At 55.7% G+C, this 22,096-nt stretch overlaps 10 protein-coding genes across 10 annotated transcripts; 3 read left to right on the top strand and 7 right to left on the bottom strand.

Moving 5' to 3' along the window:
• Positions 1-130: 130 nt before the first annotated feature.
• On the top strand, positions 131-1,729 carry B0I36DRAFT_254866 (uncharacterized protein; the record flags this gene model as incomplete). The annotated part of the gene is made up of 2 exons (XM_046150844.1): positions 131-601; positions 689-1,729. 2 exons carry the CDS (start codon positions 131-133, stop codon positions 1,727-1,729), a joined length of 1,512 nt encoding a protein of 503 aa, XP_046005660.1.
• A 1,544-nt stretch (positions 1,730-3,273) lies between these two features.
• On the bottom strand, positions 3,274-3,954 carry B0I36DRAFT_336440 (uncharacterized protein). The gene is given in 2 exon segments (XM_046155597.1): positions 3,274-3,488; positions 3,506-3,954. 2 exon segments carry the CDS (start codon positions 3,784-3,786, stop codon positions 3,371-3,373), a joined length of 399 nt encoding a protein of 132 aa, XP_046005659.1. The 5' UTR covers positions 3,787-3,954; the 3' UTR covers positions 3,274-3,370.
• Positions 3,942-6,504, bottom strand: B0I36DRAFT_41579 (uncharacterized protein). Its single transcript, XM_046162049.1, has 2 exons — positions 6,343-6,504; positions 3,942-6,289 (listed from the first exon to the last, which is right to left on the bottom strand). The coding sequence occupies exons 1-2, from the start codon at positions 6,485-6,487 to the stop codon at positions 4,098-4,100; spliced, it is 2,337 nt and encodes a 778-aa protein (XP_046005658.1). The 5' UTR covers positions 6,488-6,504; the 3' UTR covers positions 3,942-4,097.
• A 3,756-nt stretch (positions 6,505-10,260) lies between these two features.
• B0I36DRAFT_425518 (uncharacterized protein) lies at positions 10,261-11,747 on the bottom strand (the record flags this gene model as incomplete). Its single annotated transcript, XM_046162330.1, has 2 exons — positions 10,825-11,747; positions 10,261-10,272 (listed from the first exon to the last, which is right to left on the bottom strand). The coding sequence occupies exons 1-2, from the start codon at positions 11,728-11,730 to the stop codon at positions 10,261-10,263; spliced, it is 918 nt and encodes a 305-aa protein (XP_046005657.1). The 5' UTR covers positions 11,731-11,747.
• A 663-nt stretch (positions 11,748-12,410) lies between these two features.
• B0I36DRAFT_336429 (uncharacterized protein) lies at positions 12,411-13,271 on the top strand. Its single transcript, XM_046155596.1, has 2 exons — positions 12,411-12,842; positions 12,920-13,271. Exons 1-2 carry the CDS (start codon positions 12,538-12,540, stop codon positions 13,113-13,115), a joined length of 501 nt encoding a protein of 166 aa, XP_046005656.1. The 5' UTR covers positions 12,411-12,537; the 3' UTR covers positions 13,116-13,271.
• A 722-nt stretch (positions 13,272-13,993) lies between these two features.
• B0I36DRAFT_41560 (uncharacterized protein) lies at positions 13,994-15,107 on the bottom strand. Its single transcript, XM_046162043.1, has 2 exons — positions 15,012-15,107; positions 13,994-14,892 (listed from the first exon to the last, which is right to left on the bottom strand). Exon 2 carries the CDS (start codon positions 14,809-14,811, stop codon positions 14,209-14,211), a length of 603 nt encoding a protein of 200 aa, XP_046005655.1. The 5' UTR covers positions 14,812-14,892; positions 15,012-15,107; the 3' UTR covers positions 13,994-14,208.
• Positions 15,108-15,620: 513 nt separating this feature from the next.
• Positions 15,621-16,481, bottom strand: B0I36DRAFT_336427 (uncharacterized protein; the record flags this gene model as incomplete). The annotated part of the gene is made up of 1 exon (XM_046155595.1): positions 15,621-16,481. A coding segment is annotated over exon 1 (549 nt), but the record flags the coding sequence as incomplete, so codon positions are not given.
• Positions 16,482-17,444: 963 nt separating this feature from the next.
• B0I36DRAFT_254302 (uncharacterized protein) lies at positions 17,445-18,137 on the bottom strand (the record flags this gene model as incomplete). The annotated part of the gene is made up of 1 exon (XM_046150812.1): positions 17,445-18,137. A coding segment is annotated over one exon (693 nt), but the record flags the coding sequence as incomplete, so codon positions are not given.
• A 268-nt stretch (positions 18,138-18,405) lies between these two features.
• On the bottom strand, positions 18,406-19,583 carry B0I36DRAFT_368654 (uncharacterized protein; the record flags this gene model as incomplete). The annotated part of the gene is made up of 2 exons (XM_046159653.1): positions 18,406-19,115; positions 19,535-19,583. The coding sequence occupies 2 exons, from the start codon at positions 19,581-19,583 to the stop codon at positions 18,406-18,408; spliced, it is 759 nt and encodes a 252-aa protein (XP_046005652.1).
• A 576-nt stretch (positions 19,584-20,159) lies between these two features.
• Positions 20,160-21,407, top strand: B0I36DRAFT_425515 (uncharacterized protein). The gene has a single exon (XM_046162329.1). It carries the CDS (start codon positions 20,547-20,549, stop codon positions 21,219-21,221), a length of 675 nt encoding a protein of 224 aa, XP_046005651.1. The 5' UTR covers positions 20,160-20,546; the 3' UTR covers positions 21,222-21,407.
• The last annotated feature ends 689 nt before the right edge of the window (positions 21,408-22,096 follow it).

Raw genomic sequence — 22,096 nt, 5'->3', positions numbered from 1 at the left:
GCTGCGTCCCTGATTTCTCATCAGATCAGCAACGACAACCCCAACAGCACGCTTCCAACTTCATTCCACACAACAACACTTTGTTTCAGTATCAGCGACAATCGTAGCATAGGGCATCATGCCGAACAAGATGCGGCCTACAGCACGAGTGCAGTGGTGGGACAGTACCGATGTATGGGTTCTCTGCCCCTTCTGCGACATTATCCACCGTCATGGGTTCTCCGGAGACCCCACAGACTACAACAAGCGGCATCCACGTCTTTCTCATTGTGTTCGCCGAATCCCACGCGGCCTGGAATCCCAATATGAATATTCGTTCCCCAGCTGCGGCGCGTACGAAGTTGACAAATCCAACGCCTTGTTTGTGACAGCTGGTGCCGATCCATCTCAATATCTCGCAAAACACGGAACCTACATCTCTACCCCTCATTACCGGGAGGAGATCATGGCATGCCCAAAATGGTGCGATGCAATTGAAACGATCCGTATCTCCAAGGACTACACAAGCAAACAACTTCCATGCGTAGTCCAAGACGTTATCTGGGGCAACGTCCAAGCCGTGCGCGAGTATCTGGAGTCTTCTCAAGAGGCTGATTTTCTCGTTCGTGGTGTCGAAGCTCACAGAAACCCTGTCTTCGACGATTCAACAGGTTTCGATCATGGTCTTGATGAAGATCAAGGAAACAAGGCTCCTGAGCAAGAAGTCAACATGACTGGACGAACAGCACTTCACATGGCAGCCTGCGAGCAATTTCCAGAAATGCTCGAACTTCTCCTAGAGAAAGGAGCAAATACGAACGCAAGGGATCTCGAAGGCCGAACCCCCCTAGCTGAAGCTGCTCTCTGGGGACGCTTGGAGAACGTACAAGTCCTGCTGCGACATGGGGCAAGGCAGGACTTTGAGTACGTTCGCAATGGCCAGCAACTCCAAGTCATTGACTTCGCAAGGTATCTCGAAGACAACGTCGAAGAACGCTATTATCGATCTGGAGGCAGTGTGCAAGTCTACAGAGAGAACACACACGACCGAGATCTCGATCGAAAAGCGATCGTACGCTTGCTCAACAACGGCATGTCTTTGCAAAACGACCGCAGCGCCATCCTAAGCGGTCTTTTCTTCACGAGTCCACCTCAAAACGAAGCAATGAAGAGGATGATCGCTCATTTTGACTTGCCGAACAAGTGGAAGACAATTGGAGTGCTGTACCGAAACGGCAATTTCCCCCTTGTGGCTGCGATGAGCGGTTGGTCACACGGAACAGATTACCAAGGCAACATACATGTTTCGGGCCGCGATTGGACAGACAAGGCACGGCGGCTATGCGAACGAGTCGGCTTTGATCCTGATCCGCATATATACGACCAGGGCGACCCCGGACGGTATCACGCGTGCCACGCAGAAAAGCAGTTAATCGCCTACTTCGTGGAGAAACACTGGTTCCCCCGACTGGACGGCAACGAGTTACTTCACTCGCTGGACCTGAGCTTTCAACAGATGTCGATGGAAGAAATGAGTCAGCCCGAGAGTGAAGGACTGCTGGAAAGCAGACTCGCAAGGCTGCAGAAAGTGAGGCCAAATGACGGATTAACAAGCGCCACAATTGTCGTTTGTCGGCCAAGGTGTAATGACTGCGCGCGCTTTTTGGAGAGAGTAAACCTGAGTTTAGGTTTAAACATCCGTGTGCTTCATCGTTGCGTCGAGCCTGACTGTCAGCTGTGCAGCAATTAAAAATAGGTCCAGAGGATTGTGCAGCGTGAGCCCCAGGTATATCAAATATGGAATTTGGACAGTGCGTAATGAGTGCGAGAGAATTCGAAGGGGTCTACACGATTGACAAATGCGGCTTTTGTTTAGGATGCCCTGTGGATTCAATAAACGAAGCTTTGTGGTGAAGCCCGAAATGGAGCATAAGACGGCTGTTCTTGATACCCCACCCACCTGCAGACACGCTGCAGTTTGTCCGCTACTGTACCTGATGTAGCTAAGACTGGGCGGCCGAAATTCTGTGTTCGACGGAAGCGGACACCAAGTTTGAATCTGACAGTAAATGGGGCAACGAACAACAAACCCGTTGCTGGATCTTGTAAGTTACTTCTGGCGGGTACCTATTGTGGGACTGCCTGCACAGTCCACGCCACAAGACGCCACAGCTTGCTGGTCTGTGCGGGAGAGTCAATTAACGACTGGCAAAGCGGACACATTTAGTGGCCACTATGTATTGCGCCTCTGCACGGGCGATCATCATCATGCCCCGCACGGCGCCGGCTTGGCAAATGGCCTCCGGACTTGACTCGTCGCGTCGGCTTTGTAGCCATAATTAAGCCGGGAGGCGGATCCCGGGTGAGGTGGATCACAGATCCGTGATCACAAGAAAGCAAGCCAATGACTGATCGATCATAAGCGCTGGCCAGCCGGCGAGTGACCCACTATCGGCCCTCCGGATTCAAATGGATGCTCGGGGAGAAGACCCACAATGCGCAAGAAACCGGGAAAGGGTCGGGTCCGGACAACTACAGCTCCGTCTTCACGGGAAAACAAGCTAATGGGTCATCGTTTACAAGCGCCGCCCGGCTGACGGGTGACCAACCATCAACAGCCCGAACTTACGTGGCTTCGTGGAGAGGCCGGGGACAGGGGGAGGCGCAAAGGGACCACACACCCATGTGTGCTGGAGCCCGGCGTGCGCCTGACCTCCTATGGGCGGTCTGAACGCAAGCAGCGCTCCCAGGAGACTTGCAGTTATTCATATTGACAGGAAAAATACGCGAGGGCGGACATTGCCTCACGAGAAGGCTGAGTGGATTATGAGACGAGGACATTGTATTGATGTAATGGCTATCATCCAATCATCTGCCTCTTCCGTGGTGGCTCAGAAGGCGGATACCTCCCAGCTTTCCTCTTCAGGCAGATAAACCCAAATGTCGTTTCGTGTCGGATCAGAGGTGAAGGCAGCATCAATGGGGTTCTTGCCTCTAGATCTTCCAAGCGCGAGTCTGATTGTGGTAGCATCACCGGGGTCTGTACCCCAAGATCTTCGACGTACGAGTCTGATTGTAGCGACAAACATAGCGAAGGGGGGGATGGCGTTAGGGATTGCGTACAAAACTCTAGCGAGTCGCAACATGTGTCTGACTCGAAGAGTGACTTCTGTGCAACGTACCTATAGGCCTGGCCGTCTAGCCTAGCATTACGTTGGTAGCATCTGAGCTTGCCTTTTCCGCGCGGCCCACGGATGGCGCACCCGTGCGTGGCGCCGCCCCACCAAGTCGCAAGGGACTGCAAGGAGCACAGCAGGAATATTCGTAGTACATGCCCCGCGGCCCTGCCACTTCCTTCGCCCATCCAAAACGCCGTCTCCAAGTCCCCCTCTCATGCTATCAATCTCTTCGCAGTCCATCCATCCTCAGCCAGTTTTGGCCCCATTGGCTGCTCTCCCGCTGATTCGAGCGGCTTCCCTGGCGACGCCGGCGTGGCTTTCAAGTTAGAGCTTGATGGCGGACTTACAGGCACATCGGCAGCGATCCCAGAGGCAGGTTGTTTCGCGAATGTTGAGGGGTCCATTGAGTGGTCAAGGGGTAGATGATTTCTAGGTCATCCTTTGTCCTCGGCCAGTGAGGCTCATCGTGGGATGTGTACTCGTAGTGCCGCCCCCTCCAGCACACCTGCACGTAGACTCGAGCGCCATACTTCTTGCTTATCTTGTTAAATCGCTTGGCGCCTCCTTTGCATGTTCTGTTGAAGATCTCCTTGGTTTGGTCACGTTTCTTGGGGGATAGATTAGTCATGGTGATGAGCAATGGTTGGGGGAAATGGCTGCTGAAGGAAATGCTGGTGGATGGCCACGGATTTAAGGGCGCCTGTTGACCCAAAACTGGGCCTTGGCAGGTTCGGTCACCTGTAAAAATAGGACCGACAATTCTGGCTGGCCCTAAACACCATTTTGGAGCCTTGCACTGGACCGACTCAACTGTCCGGGTCGACCCCAGACATGTGCATCATCGCTCAAGGGACGACGCGGGAGAGCGCATCGAGGTACTCCTGTTCTTGAACGGAGGCGGCCATGTCTGACAATGACTTCCATGGCGTCGAGTATTTGTTAATTCTCTGCGACATAAAGGTCCTTTCGGGCCTCACGGAGAATCTCCTGCATGGAGGAATACAACCCGCTGACTTCTTTCTTCCATCTCCCCCCTCTGGGGAACACCGCTCTTCGTAACCGACCAACAGCAGGGATCAGGGCCTTGAAGTGGTCGGTGAAAAATTCCATCGTGATCTTCCCAAAGATATCGTCGTCAGACACTATTCCCAACTTCATCCCTGCGAGTTCCTCCGTATCTACATAGTTCCACTTCTCAAATCGCGGAACCACTCGGCTTTCTTCAGGTCCGGTGTGGTGAATGCATATCCAGAACAGGACCCAGAAGAAGGACTCGAGATCGTGCATGAACGAATGCTGCTCGCCCAGAAGGGCACCAATCGCCATGAAGGCTCTTGTACCGGTTTTCCCATGTGCTCCTGATGCCTCCTCGCGTTGCTCCGTGACGGCAAGGTCGAGGTCAATCAAAAACCCTTTCTCTCCGCGAATCATCAGGTTGTTTATAGAGATGTCTCTGTGGAGGAGACCGGCTTGTTGCCGCAATGATTTGTGACCTCCAATGCAGTCGCTCAGCACTGAGAGCAGCACTGAAGGGGACTTGGCTTTGTAGATCGGCGTCCCACAATCCTGAACGACGACGCGACGATGCACCCGGTTCGGCAGTGCAGGATCGCTAGCCTTGGTTGGTGACGCAGAGCAAGATCGCTTGCTCGGTGGTAGAGGGGCCTCCGTCTGACTGGAGGAGCGTTTCTTGCCAGCAGCAAGACTACTCCGACCTTTCCGGGGAACATCGGCCGCACTCGAGCTCCCTGGTTGAATCAACTGATCTGCTCGATAATTGCTCGCTTCTTGGATGTTCATGTTCCCTCGAATATTGCTCAAAACGTCGTCGACCTCGCCACGGACATGAACAGTCTCGTGGTGGTAGTAACGGGCCACGTTGACCACACCTTTTTCGGTCGCCGTCTTGAGCAACTCGCCTTCTTCGTCCCGTTCAGTGTATTGCCACGAATCTTTGACTACCAACGAGGTCTGAGGGTCGTCCTCTCGGTGGACGCTCCAGCAAGTTGTGGCGCGACCGGCAATGCAGGGTGCTCTCTTCATCCGTTTGTCAATGACGAGTCGCTCTGCCTGGCCGTTTCGGGTGATCGAAACAAAGCGTCGACTGCCCTCTGTAGTGATTGTAGGGTCGAAACCGAGGGTCTCACGGTCCATCCAGAGGAAGCCTAGAACCGTGAAGACGAAGCGCAGCCCGTCTTCGTTGATGTCGAACTTGTCGGATGCGATTCCTCCCAAGCGATCAAACTCCCATATTCTCATAAAGGATCCGCAGAGAGTGAAGCCCAGGACAAATCGACGCGTGTCTTGAGCCGCAAGAACTTCCCTGGCATACCTCCCTAGGTCGAGCCATGCTTTAGACTTTGTGTCCGCCAACGGGTTGCTCTTCAACTCTCCTGGAATGAGAATGTGCGACCAATGTAGTTGGGTGTCTTTCAACGCTTTGGGGTCGTCCACGAACCCGATATCCAACTTTCGTTCTGCCGTAGAATCGAGGATCGGTTGGTTGGGTTGCGCCAGAGGCCGCCTTCCATGCGTTGGAAGCGGCAATGTTTCCTCGGCGAAGATTGCCAGCTTCTGGCTTATGTCCGAGAACCACTCCAGGACAGAATCTTGGTGTGCGTCCTTTGGCCAGCCAGCCCATCCTCCACAGAAGAGGGGGTCGTTGCCTTTCGTGCACTTGGTGAAGACGACGTGGGACGCAGCGTCCAGCCCGGGTACCCGTCCAAAGAAAACTTCCGGAAGTCGACGAAGCCCAACATAGAGAGGACCGAGCTCCTGCTTGAGCACCCTATCTATGTCGCGTCGGTATTCGGACGAGTTCGCAAAGCCGCTTGTGTTGTGCAGCCACGGGGTTTGTTGGAGAGACGATGCTATCGTTCGGGGCGGTGGAGTGGATTCGGTGACGGCTTGATAGACTTTATCCCAGATAACCGCGTCGTCTGGGTTGTTGGCGAGAGCCGCACTCAGAAGAGGTTTGATGCTGTTGCGGTCGAAGTCATCGGAATTGACAGCAGAACTAAGTCTTGAGAGATCGCTCAGGAGATTCTTGCCGCTGCCGCTGGAACGAAGTAGGCGAGAGATTCGAAGGCTTTGGAGTGCCAGAAGAAGATCAAGGGTGAGATTCTGTAGGTCTGCACAATGGTTAGAAGGGGTACATGGAACGAAGCGGTGATGTCGTTCTTACCTTCTTGGCCGATCCGACCTAGCGAGTCCGGAGTGCAAGGGACGCTGGCGCCTTCGCAGATCAGACCGAATGAAGCGCGGAACGCATCAAGGCCTTTGCCAATAGGGTTCCCCTTGATGATCTGCGACCGCGCTTGGTCTGCCATGGTCGACGGAATGCGATGGTGAGAAGGACGGGGAAGGCCGAGGGAGGTCGCGCGACGTGACATTTTGGGCAGTGGGGAATTTGCCGCCCAGCCACCAGACGCACCCGACTCTCAACCCCTGCACCATTAGTCAGCAGCTTCAGGGTACAGAGGTGGGCCCCCGACTAACCAATCAACATGCACTGTTCACTAGGGACGTCGAGAAGAGCAACGAGAACTCGAAGAGTGATGACTGCACATGCGGGAGTTTGGTACAGTATCTGATGTCAACGAGGGAGTGGGTTGTGGTCGAGAAATAATGGGCGTTCGTGGTTGCGTGGGTGGACGGAGTACGCGACGCAGGAAGGCACGCTGCTATCCAATGGATCCGGCCCGGGCGGATCGGAAAAAGTCCGGCTGGAGATCCTCAACGTCCAGCAGCAATATCGCCGCAGAGAATCGCCCAGACACTGTGAGATTTCGGATAACGTTGATGGAAAACTGCTGCTCAGGGAGTTTGTAAATGTGGGAGTACGGCCCCGTGAAGGACCAGGTTCGCAAGCGTCAATGGCTCCAGGGGTTGGTCATGGCACGCTTTTCTACTGCCACTCCCTGTTACCAACCACGACGGAAGGGAGGCCGCCTCAAGAGTTACGCGGGGGCAGAATGCAGGGTGATTCTGCGTCCGCACTACATACCCGCCCATCCGGGATCGACGCCACGGCACGCAGCTGCGGGCCACGATCCCTAACGACGACCGCACGTGAGATCTACCTAGACTGTGCCGACTACCATGGCACCAAGTCTTTTGCTCTGCGCGTGTTGATGACGGCTGACGGAGACGGAGAAAGCAACACCAGCCCCGGCGCAGCTACAATACATGGCGTGACTGGCCCTAATGCCATGGTTTTCTGGCGGACGGCGAGGCTCTATATATGCCACCAGCGTGACAGTTTCACCATGGCCGAGCTTATGCTCAACGCCTACGCGGGAAGCTGCGGGGCGGAGCGACAGACTTCTGCCGCTGCTTCTGCTGCCGATGATCGTCCCACAGAGCCGGCGATCAAGTGGGAGGCAGAACCTGTTTTAAACGGTCATGAGATATTGCTGGTGCAGTTTGGGTACCGCGGTTGGAAGCTTGAAGTCAAGCCAATTTCACAAGCGCGAGGTCCTATATGACAGACATGGCCGGGACCTGCCTTTCCAGATCCCTCCAAGCCAGCCCCAGTTCGACGCCTGTTTGCTTGCTTCGTCGCAGCCACTTGAGTAGAGACGCTGAGGCCAAACACTTCAAACCATCCATTATTGGGTCAAGAACATTGCTGCGAACACCAACTGGAGAAATAATGTAAAGGTCCCGGGTAATTATTGAACGGACAGGTGCAGGAAGGTAATGCCTGTATCTGTTTTCAAAACATTATTGCTACACAATGAGATATCCTACAGTCAACCTCGCGCATGCAACACCACACACGAAATTTCACGCGAGCAGGCGGTTTGCCACCCGGGCGGTTCCCCGGCATCCTCACGCGGCCACCTGGCCCTCGAGCTCCTTCTCCGTCCACTCCCACAGCTTCTTGGCGAGCTCCTCGTCATTGGTCGGCGCCTTTCCCCGCCCGTCACGCCGACTGGGGTATAGTAGGTGCCCGACACCACGTCCTTGGAGGTCGAGGCCCAGAGCTGGCCATGGGCGCCGGTCTCGACATCGGTGATGAACCTCGAGGTCAGCGGCACGAGGACGCTCATGAGCCAGCTGTTCGATTTCGCCGTGGTGGAGAGGTTCGTCTTGATTACCCCCGGGTGGAGCGAGGCAGCCTTGATCTGCGGGTGGCCCCGCGCGAGCTCCTTGGCGAAGAGGATGTTGGCGAGCTTGCTCTGGCCGTAGCGCTGCCACGCGTTGAGGGTGTCGCCGGGGGTCTTGAGCGTGCTGAAATCAATGCCCCCAGTGGGAGTGTACGCATGGCCGGCAGAGGATAAGACGACGACGCGGGCGCCGCCGTGCTGCTCGGCCGTCTTGAGGAGGAGCGGCTTCAGCAGCTTGGTGAGCAGCGCGTGGCCCATATGGTTGGTGCCGAACTGAATCTCGTAGCCCTCCTCGGTGGCGCCGGGGGGCCCGGCCATGATGCCCGCGTTGAGGAGCAGGATGTCGAGGCGGTCGGTGCTATCGAGGACCGTCTTGGCCGCTGTGCGGATAGACGCAAAGGAGCCGAGCTCCATCTGCACGAACTTGACGGTCGCATTAGGCACCTTGGCCTTGATGTCGTCTATGGCGGCCTGCGCTTTCGTGGCGCTGCGGGCGCCGAGCCAGATCTCTTTTGGCTCGTGCCTGGCGAAGTCGAGGATCGACTGCATGCCTAGGCCGCTGGAGCCGCCCGTTACCAGGATGACCTTGTCCTTGAGGGCCGGGATGTCGGTCTTGGGGTCGAAGGTGACGCTCTTGCTGCCGGATGCGCCCATTGTGATGGTTGTGTAGTGGCGGTGGTAGTGGTGGTGGTGGAGGTGGTCGGTGAGAGGCGTCTATGACCTTTGCCTTCGCAGACGGCGATAAAGAGAAGAGACGCAGCTTTTAAAGCTGCAGTCAATCACATGGGGTCGACCGAGCGGGCCGGCCGGGGGCCCCAAACTCACTGGCAATCGTCGTCTCGGGGACTTATGACTTTGAGTTGCCAGTAGCAACTCAGCTAGTCTCCAATACGCGGACACGTGTTGGCCCGAACCGGCGAGTTTCTGGGATGTAAGACAGCGGTGTGATGAGTAGAGCGAAGCTTTTTGATTATTGCCGTCGGGGCGTTGCAGCTCGGGGACTGCTGACCCCTGCACGCATATGACTGCCCCGCCCCGGCAATACCACCCCTTACCTCCGTTCTCCGTATCTCCGCTCCTGGTTCTCCGTCTTGCAACCCGTCAGAACCTTATCTGAGTGCTGTCTCGAATAGGTAGTTCACTCAGTGCCGGCAAAGCGTGGTCCTCTGTGTCCTTTGTGTCCTTGCGCGAGTATGACCGCGGCTCATCCACAACACTACCAATGCGCGGGCTCTCCACAAGCACGCAAGGGTTTGTGCTCGTCCCTGCTCAAAATGGCCTTAACTGCTATGGCCAACGCCAGATGCTCGAACGCGGCCTCTCGCGGAACTTACCGGCGGCCCAGCGCAAATGAGACGTCGCAGGTCATTTTCGAGATAGAGCACGCGGTTGAGAAGAACATCGTCCACTTCTGGCAAAATGTCACGCATCTCGAAATGATTCGTCCGTCAGCAAGAGGGCGAAAAGCGGGTGCAACAGACGGGATTGGGGCCACTGCCGGACGACTCGCGGGCCACCCAGCTCTGGGAACTGAGCAGATTACATATTTACTAAGTATCACAAATATATGCGTTTAGTGCCACGATAGGTGGCTAAGAGTGCCCGACGAACTGCTTCATCTAGAGACATACACATATTCAAGCTTTGGCAATTGCACCGATCCAGCTTAACGAGGCAGTAAATGGTCAGACATAAATATTCTGTCAAAACAGATGCAACCCATTGGGGAAAAGTCTCGAAGAAGCTGCCTTTCTCTTAAACAGCGGATACCAATTTTTCGATCAAGTACCAGTTCGATGACGAATAATTTTGGGCCAGCACAAGAGCCGCATAGCTTGATCACCTGAGTAATCAACTTTCCTGCCATAGTCATAACTCCTGATGCAGGTCAGCGGCGGTACTATCTTTGCCCACCTCGCAGCGCTCAACCTCGCGGAAATCATGTAGGTTTCATGCTGACTATACTGTGAAGTCGGCGACTTTCTTAACAATTACCGTGACTTCTAGCGCAATTAATGGCGATCCCGTAACGTCGGTAAGGAGAGCGCAGCAAACCTCCCAGAAATTATGCGCTGCGAGAACGGTGCCATACGCAACAGGCTCGGTAATTATCACGAAAAGCAGCATCACGATCATCGTCAGCACGCCGAGCTTCGCAGGCCAGCCCAGGTAGCAACAAGATTGGGACTGGGGGGAGGACTCAGGCAACAGCAAGACGCGAGGCGCAGCGGCCAGCACCGCCATGACGGCGCCTACCACGACTGTGTCTGACGGTCCTGGCACTGTGGCTACGGAGTTTATGAGAAGGGGTGGGCTGTTTCTGGCATTGCTGCTGTCTCCCCATAACAAAGCGGAGATAAAAGCAGTGAGGATCGAAGACACGAGCACGTCGCCCACTCCGCAGGCAAGTAAAGCTCCAGATAGCGCTATGCCGACTATACTGGTCTTTTGACTGATAGAGCGAATGCTGCCTTTGTTCTACATCTAGTTGATTCCCTCATCTACCACCGTCTCTGTGATCTGACCCTCCTATGGTAGTAGATGGTCGACAGTACATGAAACCAAAAGAGCCCAAACCAGTCCAGTACCATGAGCGCAATCGCCGCCAGGACGAGCACTATGGAAGCTATCGCGAATACGTAGCAAGCTTTTTGGAACTGCAGATCGTTCTCAAAGCGGCCAGTCGCGAGCGCGACCTGCATCGCCGAGAGCACTACTGTGATATAAACGAACACGGCGAGCAGCCAACCGAAGTTGCGCTCAAACAGCGTCGTGTATCTCTGGGAGCCCGTCATATAGCCGCGGACCGCGTTTCGCAGCGAGAAGCCGGCGAAACCGAGACGAGCGAGGGTGTTGAGACGGGAGAGGCGGAGCTCGCCGTACGTATAGCGCTGGTCGATGTCGCGCCATAGCTGCTCGTGGTTCTCTTTCAGAATTTGTTGTGTTAGGAGGGTCCAGATGGGCCAGTCGACGGCGGCAGGCAACAAGCCGGTCTCATGGGCAATCTTGAGATCGGATTTAGAGCGGATAAGCCATGTGTACGACCACAGAAGCCCGAGAGCACTGCGATATAATGCTTCGTGTGGGCAGATGTTGATCGACCAGAATTTGAAGCTCAGGAGGTACTCAGGTAGTGGCTTTATAAACATTGAGTTCTCATGCCAGACGAGGTGTTCTTGGGGCCTCTCTGTAATGCATATAACCCTTCCTAACAGCTGTTGCCTGTGAAGTGAGCGGGCGGGCTGCATGAGTCCTGCTAGCCACAAGTATTGACGGAGGCTGTTGAGTCTTGGCGTCTGCAAGTCGACGGCCAGAAATGTTTGAATGTCGGATTCGGGGCTTCTCAATTGATTGTTGCATTCGAAAGCGACTGGGAGCTCATCCTCTGCCACTGGCCAGCTCCGAAGAGTGGTGTCTGGCCAGCTCCGAAGAGTGGTGTCTGTAGAGAACGGCGGGTCCATGGTTTTCAGTCGAGAATCAATCATCTCGTCATCTAGTTCTGGACGATATCTTGCTCATTTAGTGGCGGCAGAAATAGGTTGGGGCATAATTCGACTGGGATGAGAAAACACAGCTTCAGTCGAGTACGCGGTGGTCGTCCACGCCACTCGGGCACGCAGTATTTTCCTGACGCCATAGTTGCTGACATCTAGCATTAGGTAGAGCGCACGTCAGTCAGTCAGCCTTGGCCCACGCTAAGAGCTGCAGGCTGCGCATGGTGATGATCGGCGAAACAGACTTCGCAGCGTGCAGCAGTCTTCAAGCAGCACCGTTCCCGAACCAATCACGCGTGCAGGACACCCACCATGTTGGCTGCCGAGGACAAGGATGCTCATCGCATATTGCATGCATTTGGGCGATAAGGCTCCCATATTCTTGATCAAGCGTGTTCTGGGACGGGGGGGCTTCATGCAGCTCGGAGACAAATCATAGAGGTCCGTCATCGGCCACTGCATAGAAGCAGGCTCCAGGATGTATTGCAACGCAGTGCGGATGTAGGCAATGACAATGCGAGGCGGTCGATGAGGTTTGCACCTCTTTCATCCTTGCTCAGCCTCAGCGAGCAGGGGGGTATGACTTGGCGAAATGAGGAGTCTTCTCGTCCGCCCACAGGTCTTTGTCACTACCGCCAACACAATCTCGAGCTCTTCATCATTCACGAATGCCACTTTCTTGCGGCAACCAACCTGCGCTCGCCATTTATCTTTCGTTCAGGCCGCACCTCGTAGCGACCGCTTAATGGTCAGCCTCGAGTCATCCACAGCACAATGGCCGCAATCAAGGGAAAAGCGTGGCGTGTTCGTGGGCTCCCTGTTGGCTGTAACCGCGAATGCCTACAACACCTGTGGGACGGTATTGAGGAAATCCCTAGTTTACAAGTCGACTCGCTTGCTCTCGAGTACGACGGAAGCAAGCAGACGGCAACTGTCAGCTTCGAAGACGACCTGGCGCCACCGAAGAATCTGCGACTCTGCCGAGAGCATCCTCGAGGGCGCAGCGCACTAGCTCTCGACGATGAGATTTTGGGTCTCACTACCCTGTTCAGACCGCCAGAGGAGGATCACCAGCTCGAGTCAGTCCTCGCGCCCACAAGATCTTCCAGCCTACATGGTCGTTTGTGGACTTGTAGATGTGCTGATTGCAAACCAGTGTCGTCGCCATTTCCGGCCTCGGTGGCCATGCCTTCGGCTCGTTCAAAGAGCACGGCGGCGAACACATGTGGCTGCGAGACGCGCTGCCTGGCGACCTTGTCGGGGAGCAGACCAGCCAACCGATGGCTCGTGTCATGATATACGGCTACGCCTCGGCCGTGGCCGGCAGTACAAGCTTCCAGAAATTTGCATGACCTTGCCAAGAAATTTCGCACCGCGCTTTCGCGTATTGTCTCTAAGCAAGAACCCATACGACCCATGCTTATCATTGCCCACAGTCTGGGAGGACTAATCTTGAAAGAGGTATGTCTTATCTGGATCAAGAATGCCCCGCAGTTTAGCCGTTCCATTCCGTATTGATCAACCAAGGTAGACCATCCTCCTCCTCAGACGTGAGGTCGATGGCGGCTCGGGGAAGATCCGCAGGGCCATCCGCGGCATCATCTTCTTCGGCGTGCCGCATCACGGCATGGATATCAGCACACTTGAGAGAGCATTGAATGGATGATTTGAACAGTGGTAATTGATAGTCATCTGTCTAAAGGAAAAGCTCTAAAAGAGTGACCACGAGCTCTGAAGCTCGGTTTATATGCTCCATGGGAGCCCAGAATGCTTACTCAGCGGTCCAGGGGAGCACCAGTACGTACCTTACCTGCTCAATGTCACAATATTCTACCAGCTGGGCTGTGCAGACAGCTACATCAGGGCAGCCACGAGGCTTGTCGTCGATGTTCCAGGCTCAGGCTTTGGCTCCTACTGGTACCGCCCACTGCCGCCAAATCTAGCAGGTGAGTCGTCCGCACTATTTCAAGCGCCAGGCTTTACGATGGTCATGATGAGATCGCTGATAGGCACTTGCTAGAGAACGTGGCGCGGATCCGATGCAGCATGATAGCCCTTCTGGTCACGCCGATCCAGGAGAGAGTGGACTTATTGGTCAAGGGTGGTCGCACGCCAGCGACCGTCTGCAAGCAGCTTCGTTGAAAATCTTGACACCGAGAAAGAGTTTGTTAATGTGCCGAAAAAGAGTTTGATCATGCTAAGCTCTACGACAGTCAATGTCAAGCTGACTTCGTCTCTGCTCCGAGCAATAGTGCCGTTCTCGCCTCGCACCTGGCCATGAGATCTCGAGACTGTAACTAATATCTCAGCTGCTCAATCATATCGGGCGAGTTGGTAAACGCACATCTCTGGTGCAGCTTCTGCTCCGCCATCTCCGGCCTCGCCCCCGGCCCATCGACAGCGGACAACCATTCATTAGGCCCGCCCGCGATCCAGATGAATGGCTCATCTTTGGAGCCTGGAAACGCGCTGTCCCACCCCACGAGTGTACCCTTCCCCTCCATCCGCGGCCTCCCCGTGTTCGCAAACGTCGACCACGACCGCGCGCCACGGTGCTGCAGCGCGAAGTCCTCCGGCGCAGGAGCGAACGGGTACCCCGTTGACGACATACACGGACACGTTGCCAAAAGTATTCGCGAACTCGCCCGTGTGCAGCACGCCGCCGCCGTACAGACCCCGCACCGCAGCCAGCGCCGGGCCGGTTACTGTCTGGTTCCAGTCATACAGATACACGTCGCTGCCAGCGGCCGAGAGGGTTTGGGCGACGTACATGGGCTGGCAGACCATCAGCACGTCCCGCCAGATCCGGGCCACGCGGTACGACTCGCTCGTGCGGTTCGCGGTGGTGTTGGCGGGGAATTCGGCGACCGGGTACAGCGCCAGGAGCGCGTCGAGCCTCGTCTCGCTTAGCCAGGGGTATCTCGCGCGGATCGAATTGTACGTCTCCTCGGCGTACGCGATGGAGGGGGACGTGTACAGCGTTATGTCGTCCTGCGTCCAACCGATGATGGCGCTGGTGTTCCTGGCGAAGCGGCCCTCGCGAAGCATCGTCGAGGGCGCGTCGGGCCAGAAGTCCCCGTCGATACTGGGCAGCCAAATGTCGTCGGCACAGGTTCCGCGGTATGTGACCTGTGACGCCTTGGTGAGTTCCAGGGTGTCGATGGACTGCAGACACGTGATGGCGGCGGCGTCGTCGAGGGCGGTGGTGTTGCACCCGACGTAGCCCGCAAATTCTCCGTAATACGTACTAAGAGTTTTCCAGGTTAGAAGGAGAGCGATGAGTTATAAAGCTTCGCTACTTGAGGCTTCGAGTCGTGCTGATTGAGGAATCCAGGTCCTTCAGAGTATGCAGTCCTGAAACAAGCCAGATAAGTATCCATTGTGGCTGTTATATTACAAGCCCAGTGCGGCAATGGACATGATTAATTAGCTGTTGGCTGACGTAAGAACTCATGCCAGCGAAACGACGCCCACTCATAGATACGTAATAGGGCTGGCTGGAGTTGCGTGGGGAAAGCCCCATCGAGTCCGTATGTATTCGCGCGCTGCATAGGGCGATGGCTGCTCTGCCAGGCAAAGACGGCATTGATGCTCGCGTCTGGACTTATGTCATCGTACCGGTTAAATGGCGTGGCGATTTCCGCGACGTGCTTCTCCGTTATTCCAATAACAAGTTGTCGGTACAGCTGAGGGGTCACACAAGTATCCCAGCATATGGATGTCGCCTTCCTGAAGATAGCTGAAAGTTTCGACGCGTCCCAAGGCCTTAGACCATCAATATCTGAGGTAAAGAGTAGAGGCGACGAGACTATGCGCTCCGCTGATGATCTCTGCATGAAGGCCGGCTCTTGTCTCAGTCTTGTAACGAAGGGACGGATGTACGCCAAATATCGGAACACAACTCGGCCGACTCGGAGAGGAAGGAAGCGCGCAACGTTGAATTCCCGATTGGTTGAACGTTTAGCTTTGTGATGCCGTGTAAGCGTCATTACCGAGCCGTTGTAGATGTATAAACCGCGTTCACCAAGTGCGCTGTTCTGGTATGTGAGACTAAAAAGCTCTGGTGATCGCCCAGTCTGGCCGCCTATCGTGTGGATGCAGCCTGCAAGGGATTCCAACAGCCTCTCTGCCTTCCTTTGGTATCGTAAGACTGCGCTTGCTTTCCATATGCCGCTCGTCTCGTCGAACAGCCCAGAAGCAGGAACACAAGCCTGCTTGAACAGCTGAACGTAGGCATGGGTCAGCTTATTATAGGGATGGCTGACGAAACTGAACCCATCTATAGTGTTAACTAGGTCGTCCTTGACCTTCGCGAGATCAACGTCCACCTGTAAACCAAGCATAGGCTCCTCGCAGAGCTCCTCTGCAAGCTTAATGAAGTATGCTGACAGCTGTCGGAAGGCGCCCGTAGAGATAGTGAAGGAGTCTCCGTACGACACAGTCTGTAAATCGTCACTCCAGTAAAGGAAATAGGATGGGGTGTCTGTTCTAGCTATCACTCTCCCGTAGTCACGGAGGCTCAACATCTCGGGTAGGGGGGTCATTGACTTAGTTAGCATAAACCTATGTCGTACGGAATCAAGCCGCTCAAATTGCCGGTATCGCGGACGCTGAGGAATTCCGATGTGATCGTATGATTCGAGAGGGAGGGCATACTCCAGGAAGAGAAGCCGCTGCACATAGATTAAGGCTGACAGGGTCGGAGTATACAGCCTTGCCGTTCGAAACCCTTGGCTATCGGATTTAATGCCGAGAATACTACTGAAGTAGACGAGATGTGTTGAGTTGGGATGGCCGTCGATGAAGTCCTCGGTGCAGAAAGTGATCGCTAGCTTGAAGAGTAATTCGAGAAGTCGGCCTAGTGGTGGTTCGAAGAAGCTGGCCTGATGCTTAGGAATACTAGTGTTTTGGACACTATCCCCTGTTTCGCTGTGTCCGTCGCTGAAATCCGAGTCGCTCAAGTCCTCGTCAAAATAGTCGCTCTCATCTTCGTCCTCGTCAATATCTTGACTACTCCTCGTACTCGCCCGTCCGAAATCAATCTTGGCGGCTTGCTGATAGGTAGTAAATGACCGTTTTCTCGATTGTGGTTTAGCCGAGGAGAGGTTTGACGTGTTACGTTTCTGTTCTCTTTTATATTCTGGATGCTGGCTGGTTTTTGTTGCAGACCGCTCCATCGTAGGGGTTAACCGTGGCTGACAAGCCGGTTTCCCGGCTAGAATCCATCGAAGAAGCTGTTCCCCACTCCAGGCTTCGTGGAACCAGATAGCTCGAAGTAGCTGCTGCTGTTCTGAGTCAAATCGGACGGAGAGAAGGTCGTGACGCTGAAAGTCTGGTAAGCGATAAACACGGAAGACGAAGGCTATGAAACGCTGGAAGACCCGCAGATATCTGCGTCGGCTAGACTTTGCTGATACTAGAGTGAATGGCTTTGGATATATCTTATCCGGGTGAAGGCTCCGGAACCAGCAGAGGACCGAGCGGGACGTTCCGCGGGCTGTCTCCTCACAGCGAGAGAGTATCCAGTCGGCCATAGTAATGAGCCCAGATATCTTCACCTCATCTCCTCGTGTGCTGATGTATGGAGCGGTCGCAGGATGGAGCCCCTTTCCAAGGTGCAGGAGCCTAGTAGGCGGGTTCGAAGGTGCAGCTGTGAGGGCTACTAGTACTGCACAGTTGGCGCCCTCGAAGATCTGAGGCCATCCCGTCCGGTCAAGCCATGGCTTGCTCTGAGAGATAGCAGTCCGTTTATCATGCGGGTCTTTCCTTGCTATGTCGAAGTCCGAGACAATAGGCCTTCTAGGCGCCTTGGGAGAATGCCGTTCGGGTTCACGGCCGGGCACTGGCCGGACTGTACTCCCATCTGCACCAGTAACGGTCCAATATCGTCGATCAGGCCCGCCCGCCCAAGACTGTAGGTAAACGTCGTCGTAGAGAAGGCCAATTCGCGGCCGGGTCGCGGTTTCCCCGTGAAGGTGGTTATGAGAGAGGTGCCTTGTAAGCTCGTGGAAGCTAGTTGTGAAGAAGACGCACTTGCGGCAGCTGAAGCCATCATAGGTCTGGAGGTCCTGATGGGGCTTGGAACCACAAGGCGGCAGGGCTGCATCTGTAGGTTTACGAAAGCCTTGAGAGTAGTTATCGCGTATATGCTCCGTGAGGCCTAACCGGTCGGCTAGTGGAACGCTGTGCTTGTTCCAGAGGTGTGCAGTCACTTGGGCTCCATCTGGTGAGATAGCGTGTCGACACTCGATTCTGCAGCAGATGAGGACGTGATATTCTAGATCGGCGGAGAGTTGTAGGTACGTGAGGACCTCGTCGGGACTACTATCGCCCTCCGGCCTCGTAGCTGGTCTGATTCGCGATCGGTTCTGCATCGTCGTACTGTAGGTCGTCTTCGTAGTACCGGCATTCTGGACTGTCTGTGGGTCGTATCTGGGGAAGAATTGGGGCAAATTTGGAGTTAAGAGTGGACTCAAATCCGCTGGGAAAAGGGGCTGGAATGAGTGGAATGAGACGGATCTGCTACGTGCACAGGCCTTTCGTAGGATATGACATGTCCTACGTGGGAATGAGAAGGACGTTGAGGTGTGCACGGTCGACACTGCATATGTGGGGCATATTAGACCCTGGAAGTTGACTCAATTACGGGGTGGAATAAGACAGTAGGTAGTGCTCGCCAAGGTCGCTGCCGGATAGGTGCCTGGCCCAGCCCATCTCGCGCACCCACGTCGACTCGAAGTCGGCTCCCTGCCGGCTGTCTGCCGTCCGGCGCGTCTCCTCCAGCTCGGCAGCCAGGCCCTCTTCGTATCTCGCAAGCCGTGCCTCTAGCATGCTGGCGAGACCCGATCCCGATCCCGAGGTGCCTGGCCTGCCTGCCGTAGTAGCGACGCTATCGTGCTCCGCCTGCTTGACGATCCAGTACCTGGCGCTGCTGCCGCCTGACAGCGTCTGCAGCCTGACCTCAGTCCAGCCCGGCGGCCCCGTGCCAGGCCCTGGCGGCTGGTGCCCGGCCTTGAGATGGTGAGCCTGGATCACCTTGCGGTTGATGGTCAGGAACCGGCACCGCACGCAGCTGTACCCAGCTAATATTGGCAGGCATGGCACGGCGGGCTTGCCGTCACCCGGGAGCTCGACCGACCGCGGATCCGACAGCGGCTCGGCCAGCCAGCTGCACTCGATTGCGCGCCGCAGTATCGAGCCCTTCCGCCGGTGCACCTGTCGGAGGTGCGTCTCGATCCCGCTGCCCGGGCGCAGGCCCGAACGGCAGTCCCGGCACACCAGTACCCTGCGCTCCTCGCCGTCGGTCCCTCGCCAGCACGCGACCCGCACGCCCGTACTCGCACCCTCGGCCCCTAGGAGGTCGTTGTCTTTGTCGCTGTGCTAATACATCCCGTCGCGCGGCCTGGCTGTCCCGACTCTTCTCTTGTTTTCTTCCTTTTTCTTATTCTTCTTTCTCTTCTTCCCCACTCACTCCCCTCTCACCGAGTATCGATTACCGTGGTATCCTGTAGGTCGGTTTGGGTGTGTGACGGTGTTGTCGGTTTCGGGGTCGGGGTTGGGGGGGGGGGGGTTAAAAGGGGCTAGGGTTAAAAGGGGGCCGTTGCAGCGGCTTGGGGTCCCCGGCGCCGCCAGATTTGCCTGGGCATTCGGCCTCCAGATGTCCGGCCTCAAAACCCCCGACAGGGGTCCTGCTGACTCAGCCTTCACTATGGCCCCGCCGGGATTTCGAGCCTCGATTCCCGCCGGAATGATGGGCAGGCCAGCTACAGACCAATGTCTTCCTGGCATGTCGGGAGAGACTCTAAGCGAGACGGAGTCATGACGAAGCCCACGAGCAGCGAGGAGCCGATAATGGCCACGAGAGAGACTGCACTAGTTTCTTTCGAGGTTGAGGCCGACGCAGGCACAATGCAACGAGCTGGTTCCCATTGCACACTCTAGTAGCATTGGCTGCTCTCCGGACAGTGTGCTATATCATGGATTATCATACGTTGGGAAATCCTCCTAAGCCACAACGATTCCCATTCCGGCAACACTTGGCTCACCGTTAGAGGGGCTCCACTTCAAGGGTCGTCCTTATTACGCGGCAGGGCTGAGGACACGAGCGACTGTCAGGGGTGATGGGAGGTTGTAATCCATTAATGGCGTGGCATATTCCAAGTCTGCCGAGCCAGTCCTAGATCTTATCTACGTTTCCGGAATCCCTGGGCTCGTGCACGTGCTCCTGCTCGTGCACGGAGCAAGTGCTGGCTAGCAAATCTACTAATAGAATCTTGAGCTATACATACAGAAAAGCCGGAGTGTCTTCCGAAACGATCGTACGAGATTATAGGACAGCTGCGGCTGAGCGTTGAGAGTCAGTATCCCGGCGCTGCAGTCATCTTATTACGTAGCCCTATACTGTACCCGCAACAACTGATGTTGGGTAAGACTTATAAATAGCTGGACGAGGGGCCGCTAGCGGAGATTATGCTTGGGGTCCCCTGGGTATCTTAGCCCTCTTTGTGTCTGACACGGCGCTTGCCGGCCGAAGTCCCGGGCTCAGTTCTCAACCCGGGACGAGCAGAGCATACCCGGGTAAATGGTCTGAATACCTTCTGCTGGGTGAGGAGCCAAGGGCCAGGGAGAAGCATTCAACCGTCGACGTTGTTATATAAGCCCTGTACACTGTTCATTTCACAAGATCTTGTTCAGCACATCAGACTCTAGTCGACAGCATTCTAGTCGACAGCACCGACCATCACTTTATTCCTCCTCTTCAAATCCATCATCCATCGTTCATCATGCCGCCCGCGTGGATGGAAAAGTTCATTACCCGCGCAGACGTAACTCCGGACGCACGCTTGAGCAGCGGCGCCCGTCCAGCCGTGGAAGTCCACTACACCGCCCTCACAGGCGGCCACCGGCGCATACTTCGTGTGGCGGGAGACACAACACCGCAGTGGCAGGTCGAGCGACAGGCCAAGCTCGGGGCATGGGGCAGCAAGTGTATCGTCACCCGCACCGGTCGGGGAGACAAGGAGACCGGAGAGTCAGCGTCGGAGGGCACGACGCTCGCCACGATCGACTTCCACACCTTTTCGACGAAGCCGTACATTGAGATTGAGAGGACCCAGCAGCGCGACATTGTTAAGCTCTACATCAACACACAGGAGTTCGATGCCAGCGAGTGCTCGCGTGGGAAGCTGGGCATGCTGTGCCGTAAGGACACCGGTGCCCCCATGAAATTGTACGCCGGCGCGTCGTGGGAGATGCGCGAAACGGGGGTGGCCGACGGCCTCGTCATGTCGGCAGCCATCGACGACAGCCAGAGCAACGGCAGCATCCGGATCTGGAGGGCTGGGCTAGACGAGCACGCGATCGAGCAGCTCATAATCGTCGCCATTGGGCAGATTGAGCATCACAAGTATCTAACGAGGGTGGGAAAGAGGTCCTTTGTTGGGGTGGTGATGACTTGAACCTGGTTGCCAGGCGTGCAAGGGGCATTTTAGGCGAACAGTGGTCTGTCCCCGAAGGGCGCCGCTTTACCAATGTACTATATCTGTGTCCTGGGAAGTGCCTAGGGCAACTGTGGTGACTGACTGGGCAGTTGGTGCTCTCTGATACCGGAAGAGCTTTGTGTCCAATATATAAACTTCCATGTCCTTCTCAACTCCGCTTGGTGTGCACGAACATCCAGAGCATGAAAACATCATAGGCAGCCTTCATCAAGCCAGCGCCTCCCAGCGCGACAATCCACAGGGATGCGTTCGCGAGCAGACCTGTCGACCCGATTCCTCCTGTCTGAGCCAGTGTCTTGACGATGTTGACGACACCGAGGACTGCGGTCCGCTCGGCAGGAAGGACAGCCGCCGCAAGGAACGCCTACGGTAATATTCATCGCCGGGAACCCATCGCTGGAGCTCGCGGGCGGCGGGGATCTTGTCCACAAGTGTCGCAGCTCCACCTGCCCTGCCTGCAAGGCTTGCATCTGCGTAAAGGCCAGTGGAGAAGGACACTGGGCTGGAGCCAGGAAATCTTCCGAGGGTCATGTATGCTTGGCATGCACCACGGCTGAGGTGGCTGGCCTTGACACTTGTCGACAAGGGCACAAAGCGTGACGGGAGCTTGCATTCAAGGTCTGCTGCAGGGATGATGGGAAAGGCTCGTCACGTCAGATCTGAAGATAAATCTCGCCGCACCCATCAGAGAGCCCTTTGTACCTTTTCCACTCGGCACAAACTACACGTGCTCCCCCTATCACCCGGCCACTATCTGCACAACAGCATGACGCTCAGTGCAGAGTCCGCGATCGCCATCGTCGGCGTGTTCGTAGCCCTGCTCCCCACAGCTG

This window comes from Microdochium trichocladiopsis (assembly GCF_020744255.1).
Source record: "Microdochium trichocladiopsis strain MPI-CAGE-CH-0230 chromosome Unknown B0I36scaffold_12, whole genome shotgun sequence".
NCBI lineage: Eukaryota > Fungi > Ascomycota > Sordariomycetes > Xylariales > Microdochiaceae > Microdochium > Microdochium trichocladiopsis.
The sequence above is the reverse complement of the archived record's forward strand: the minus strand, read 5'-3'. Positions and strand labels throughout refer to the sequence as shown.

Bases quoted from the DNA above. Each gene is read 5' to 3' on its own strand.
- B0I36DRAFT_336440 (XM_046155597.1), bottom strand. From the start codon at position 3,786: ATGACTAATCTATCCCCCAAGAAACGTGACCAAACCAAGGAGATCTTC.
- B0I36DRAFT_41560 (XM_046162043.1), bottom strand. From the start codon at position 14,811: ATGCTTCGCGAGGGCCGCTTCGCCAGGAACACCAGCGCCATCATCGGT.
- B0I36DRAFT_41579 (XM_046162049.1), bottom strand. From the start codon at position 6,487: ATGGCAGACCAAGCGCGGTCGCAGATCATCAAGGGGAACCCTATTGGC. The intron at 6,290-6,342 runs GTAAGAACGACA...ACCATTGTGCAG, and splicing joins AGGTCGGATCGGCCAAGAAG to ACCTACAGAATCTCACCCTT.
- B0I36DRAFT_336429 (XM_046155596.1), top strand. From the start codon at position 12,538: ATGGCCGCAATCAAGGGAAAAGCGTGGCGTGTTCGTGGGCTCCCTGTT. The intron at 12,843-12,919 runs GTCAGTCCTCGC...ATTGCAAACCAG, and splicing joins GAGGAGGATCACCAGCTCGA to TGTCGTCGCCATTTCCGGCC.
- B0I36DRAFT_425515 (XM_046162329.1), top strand. From the start codon at position 20,547: ATGCCGCCCGCGTGGATGGAAAAGTTCATTACCCGCGCAGACGTAACT.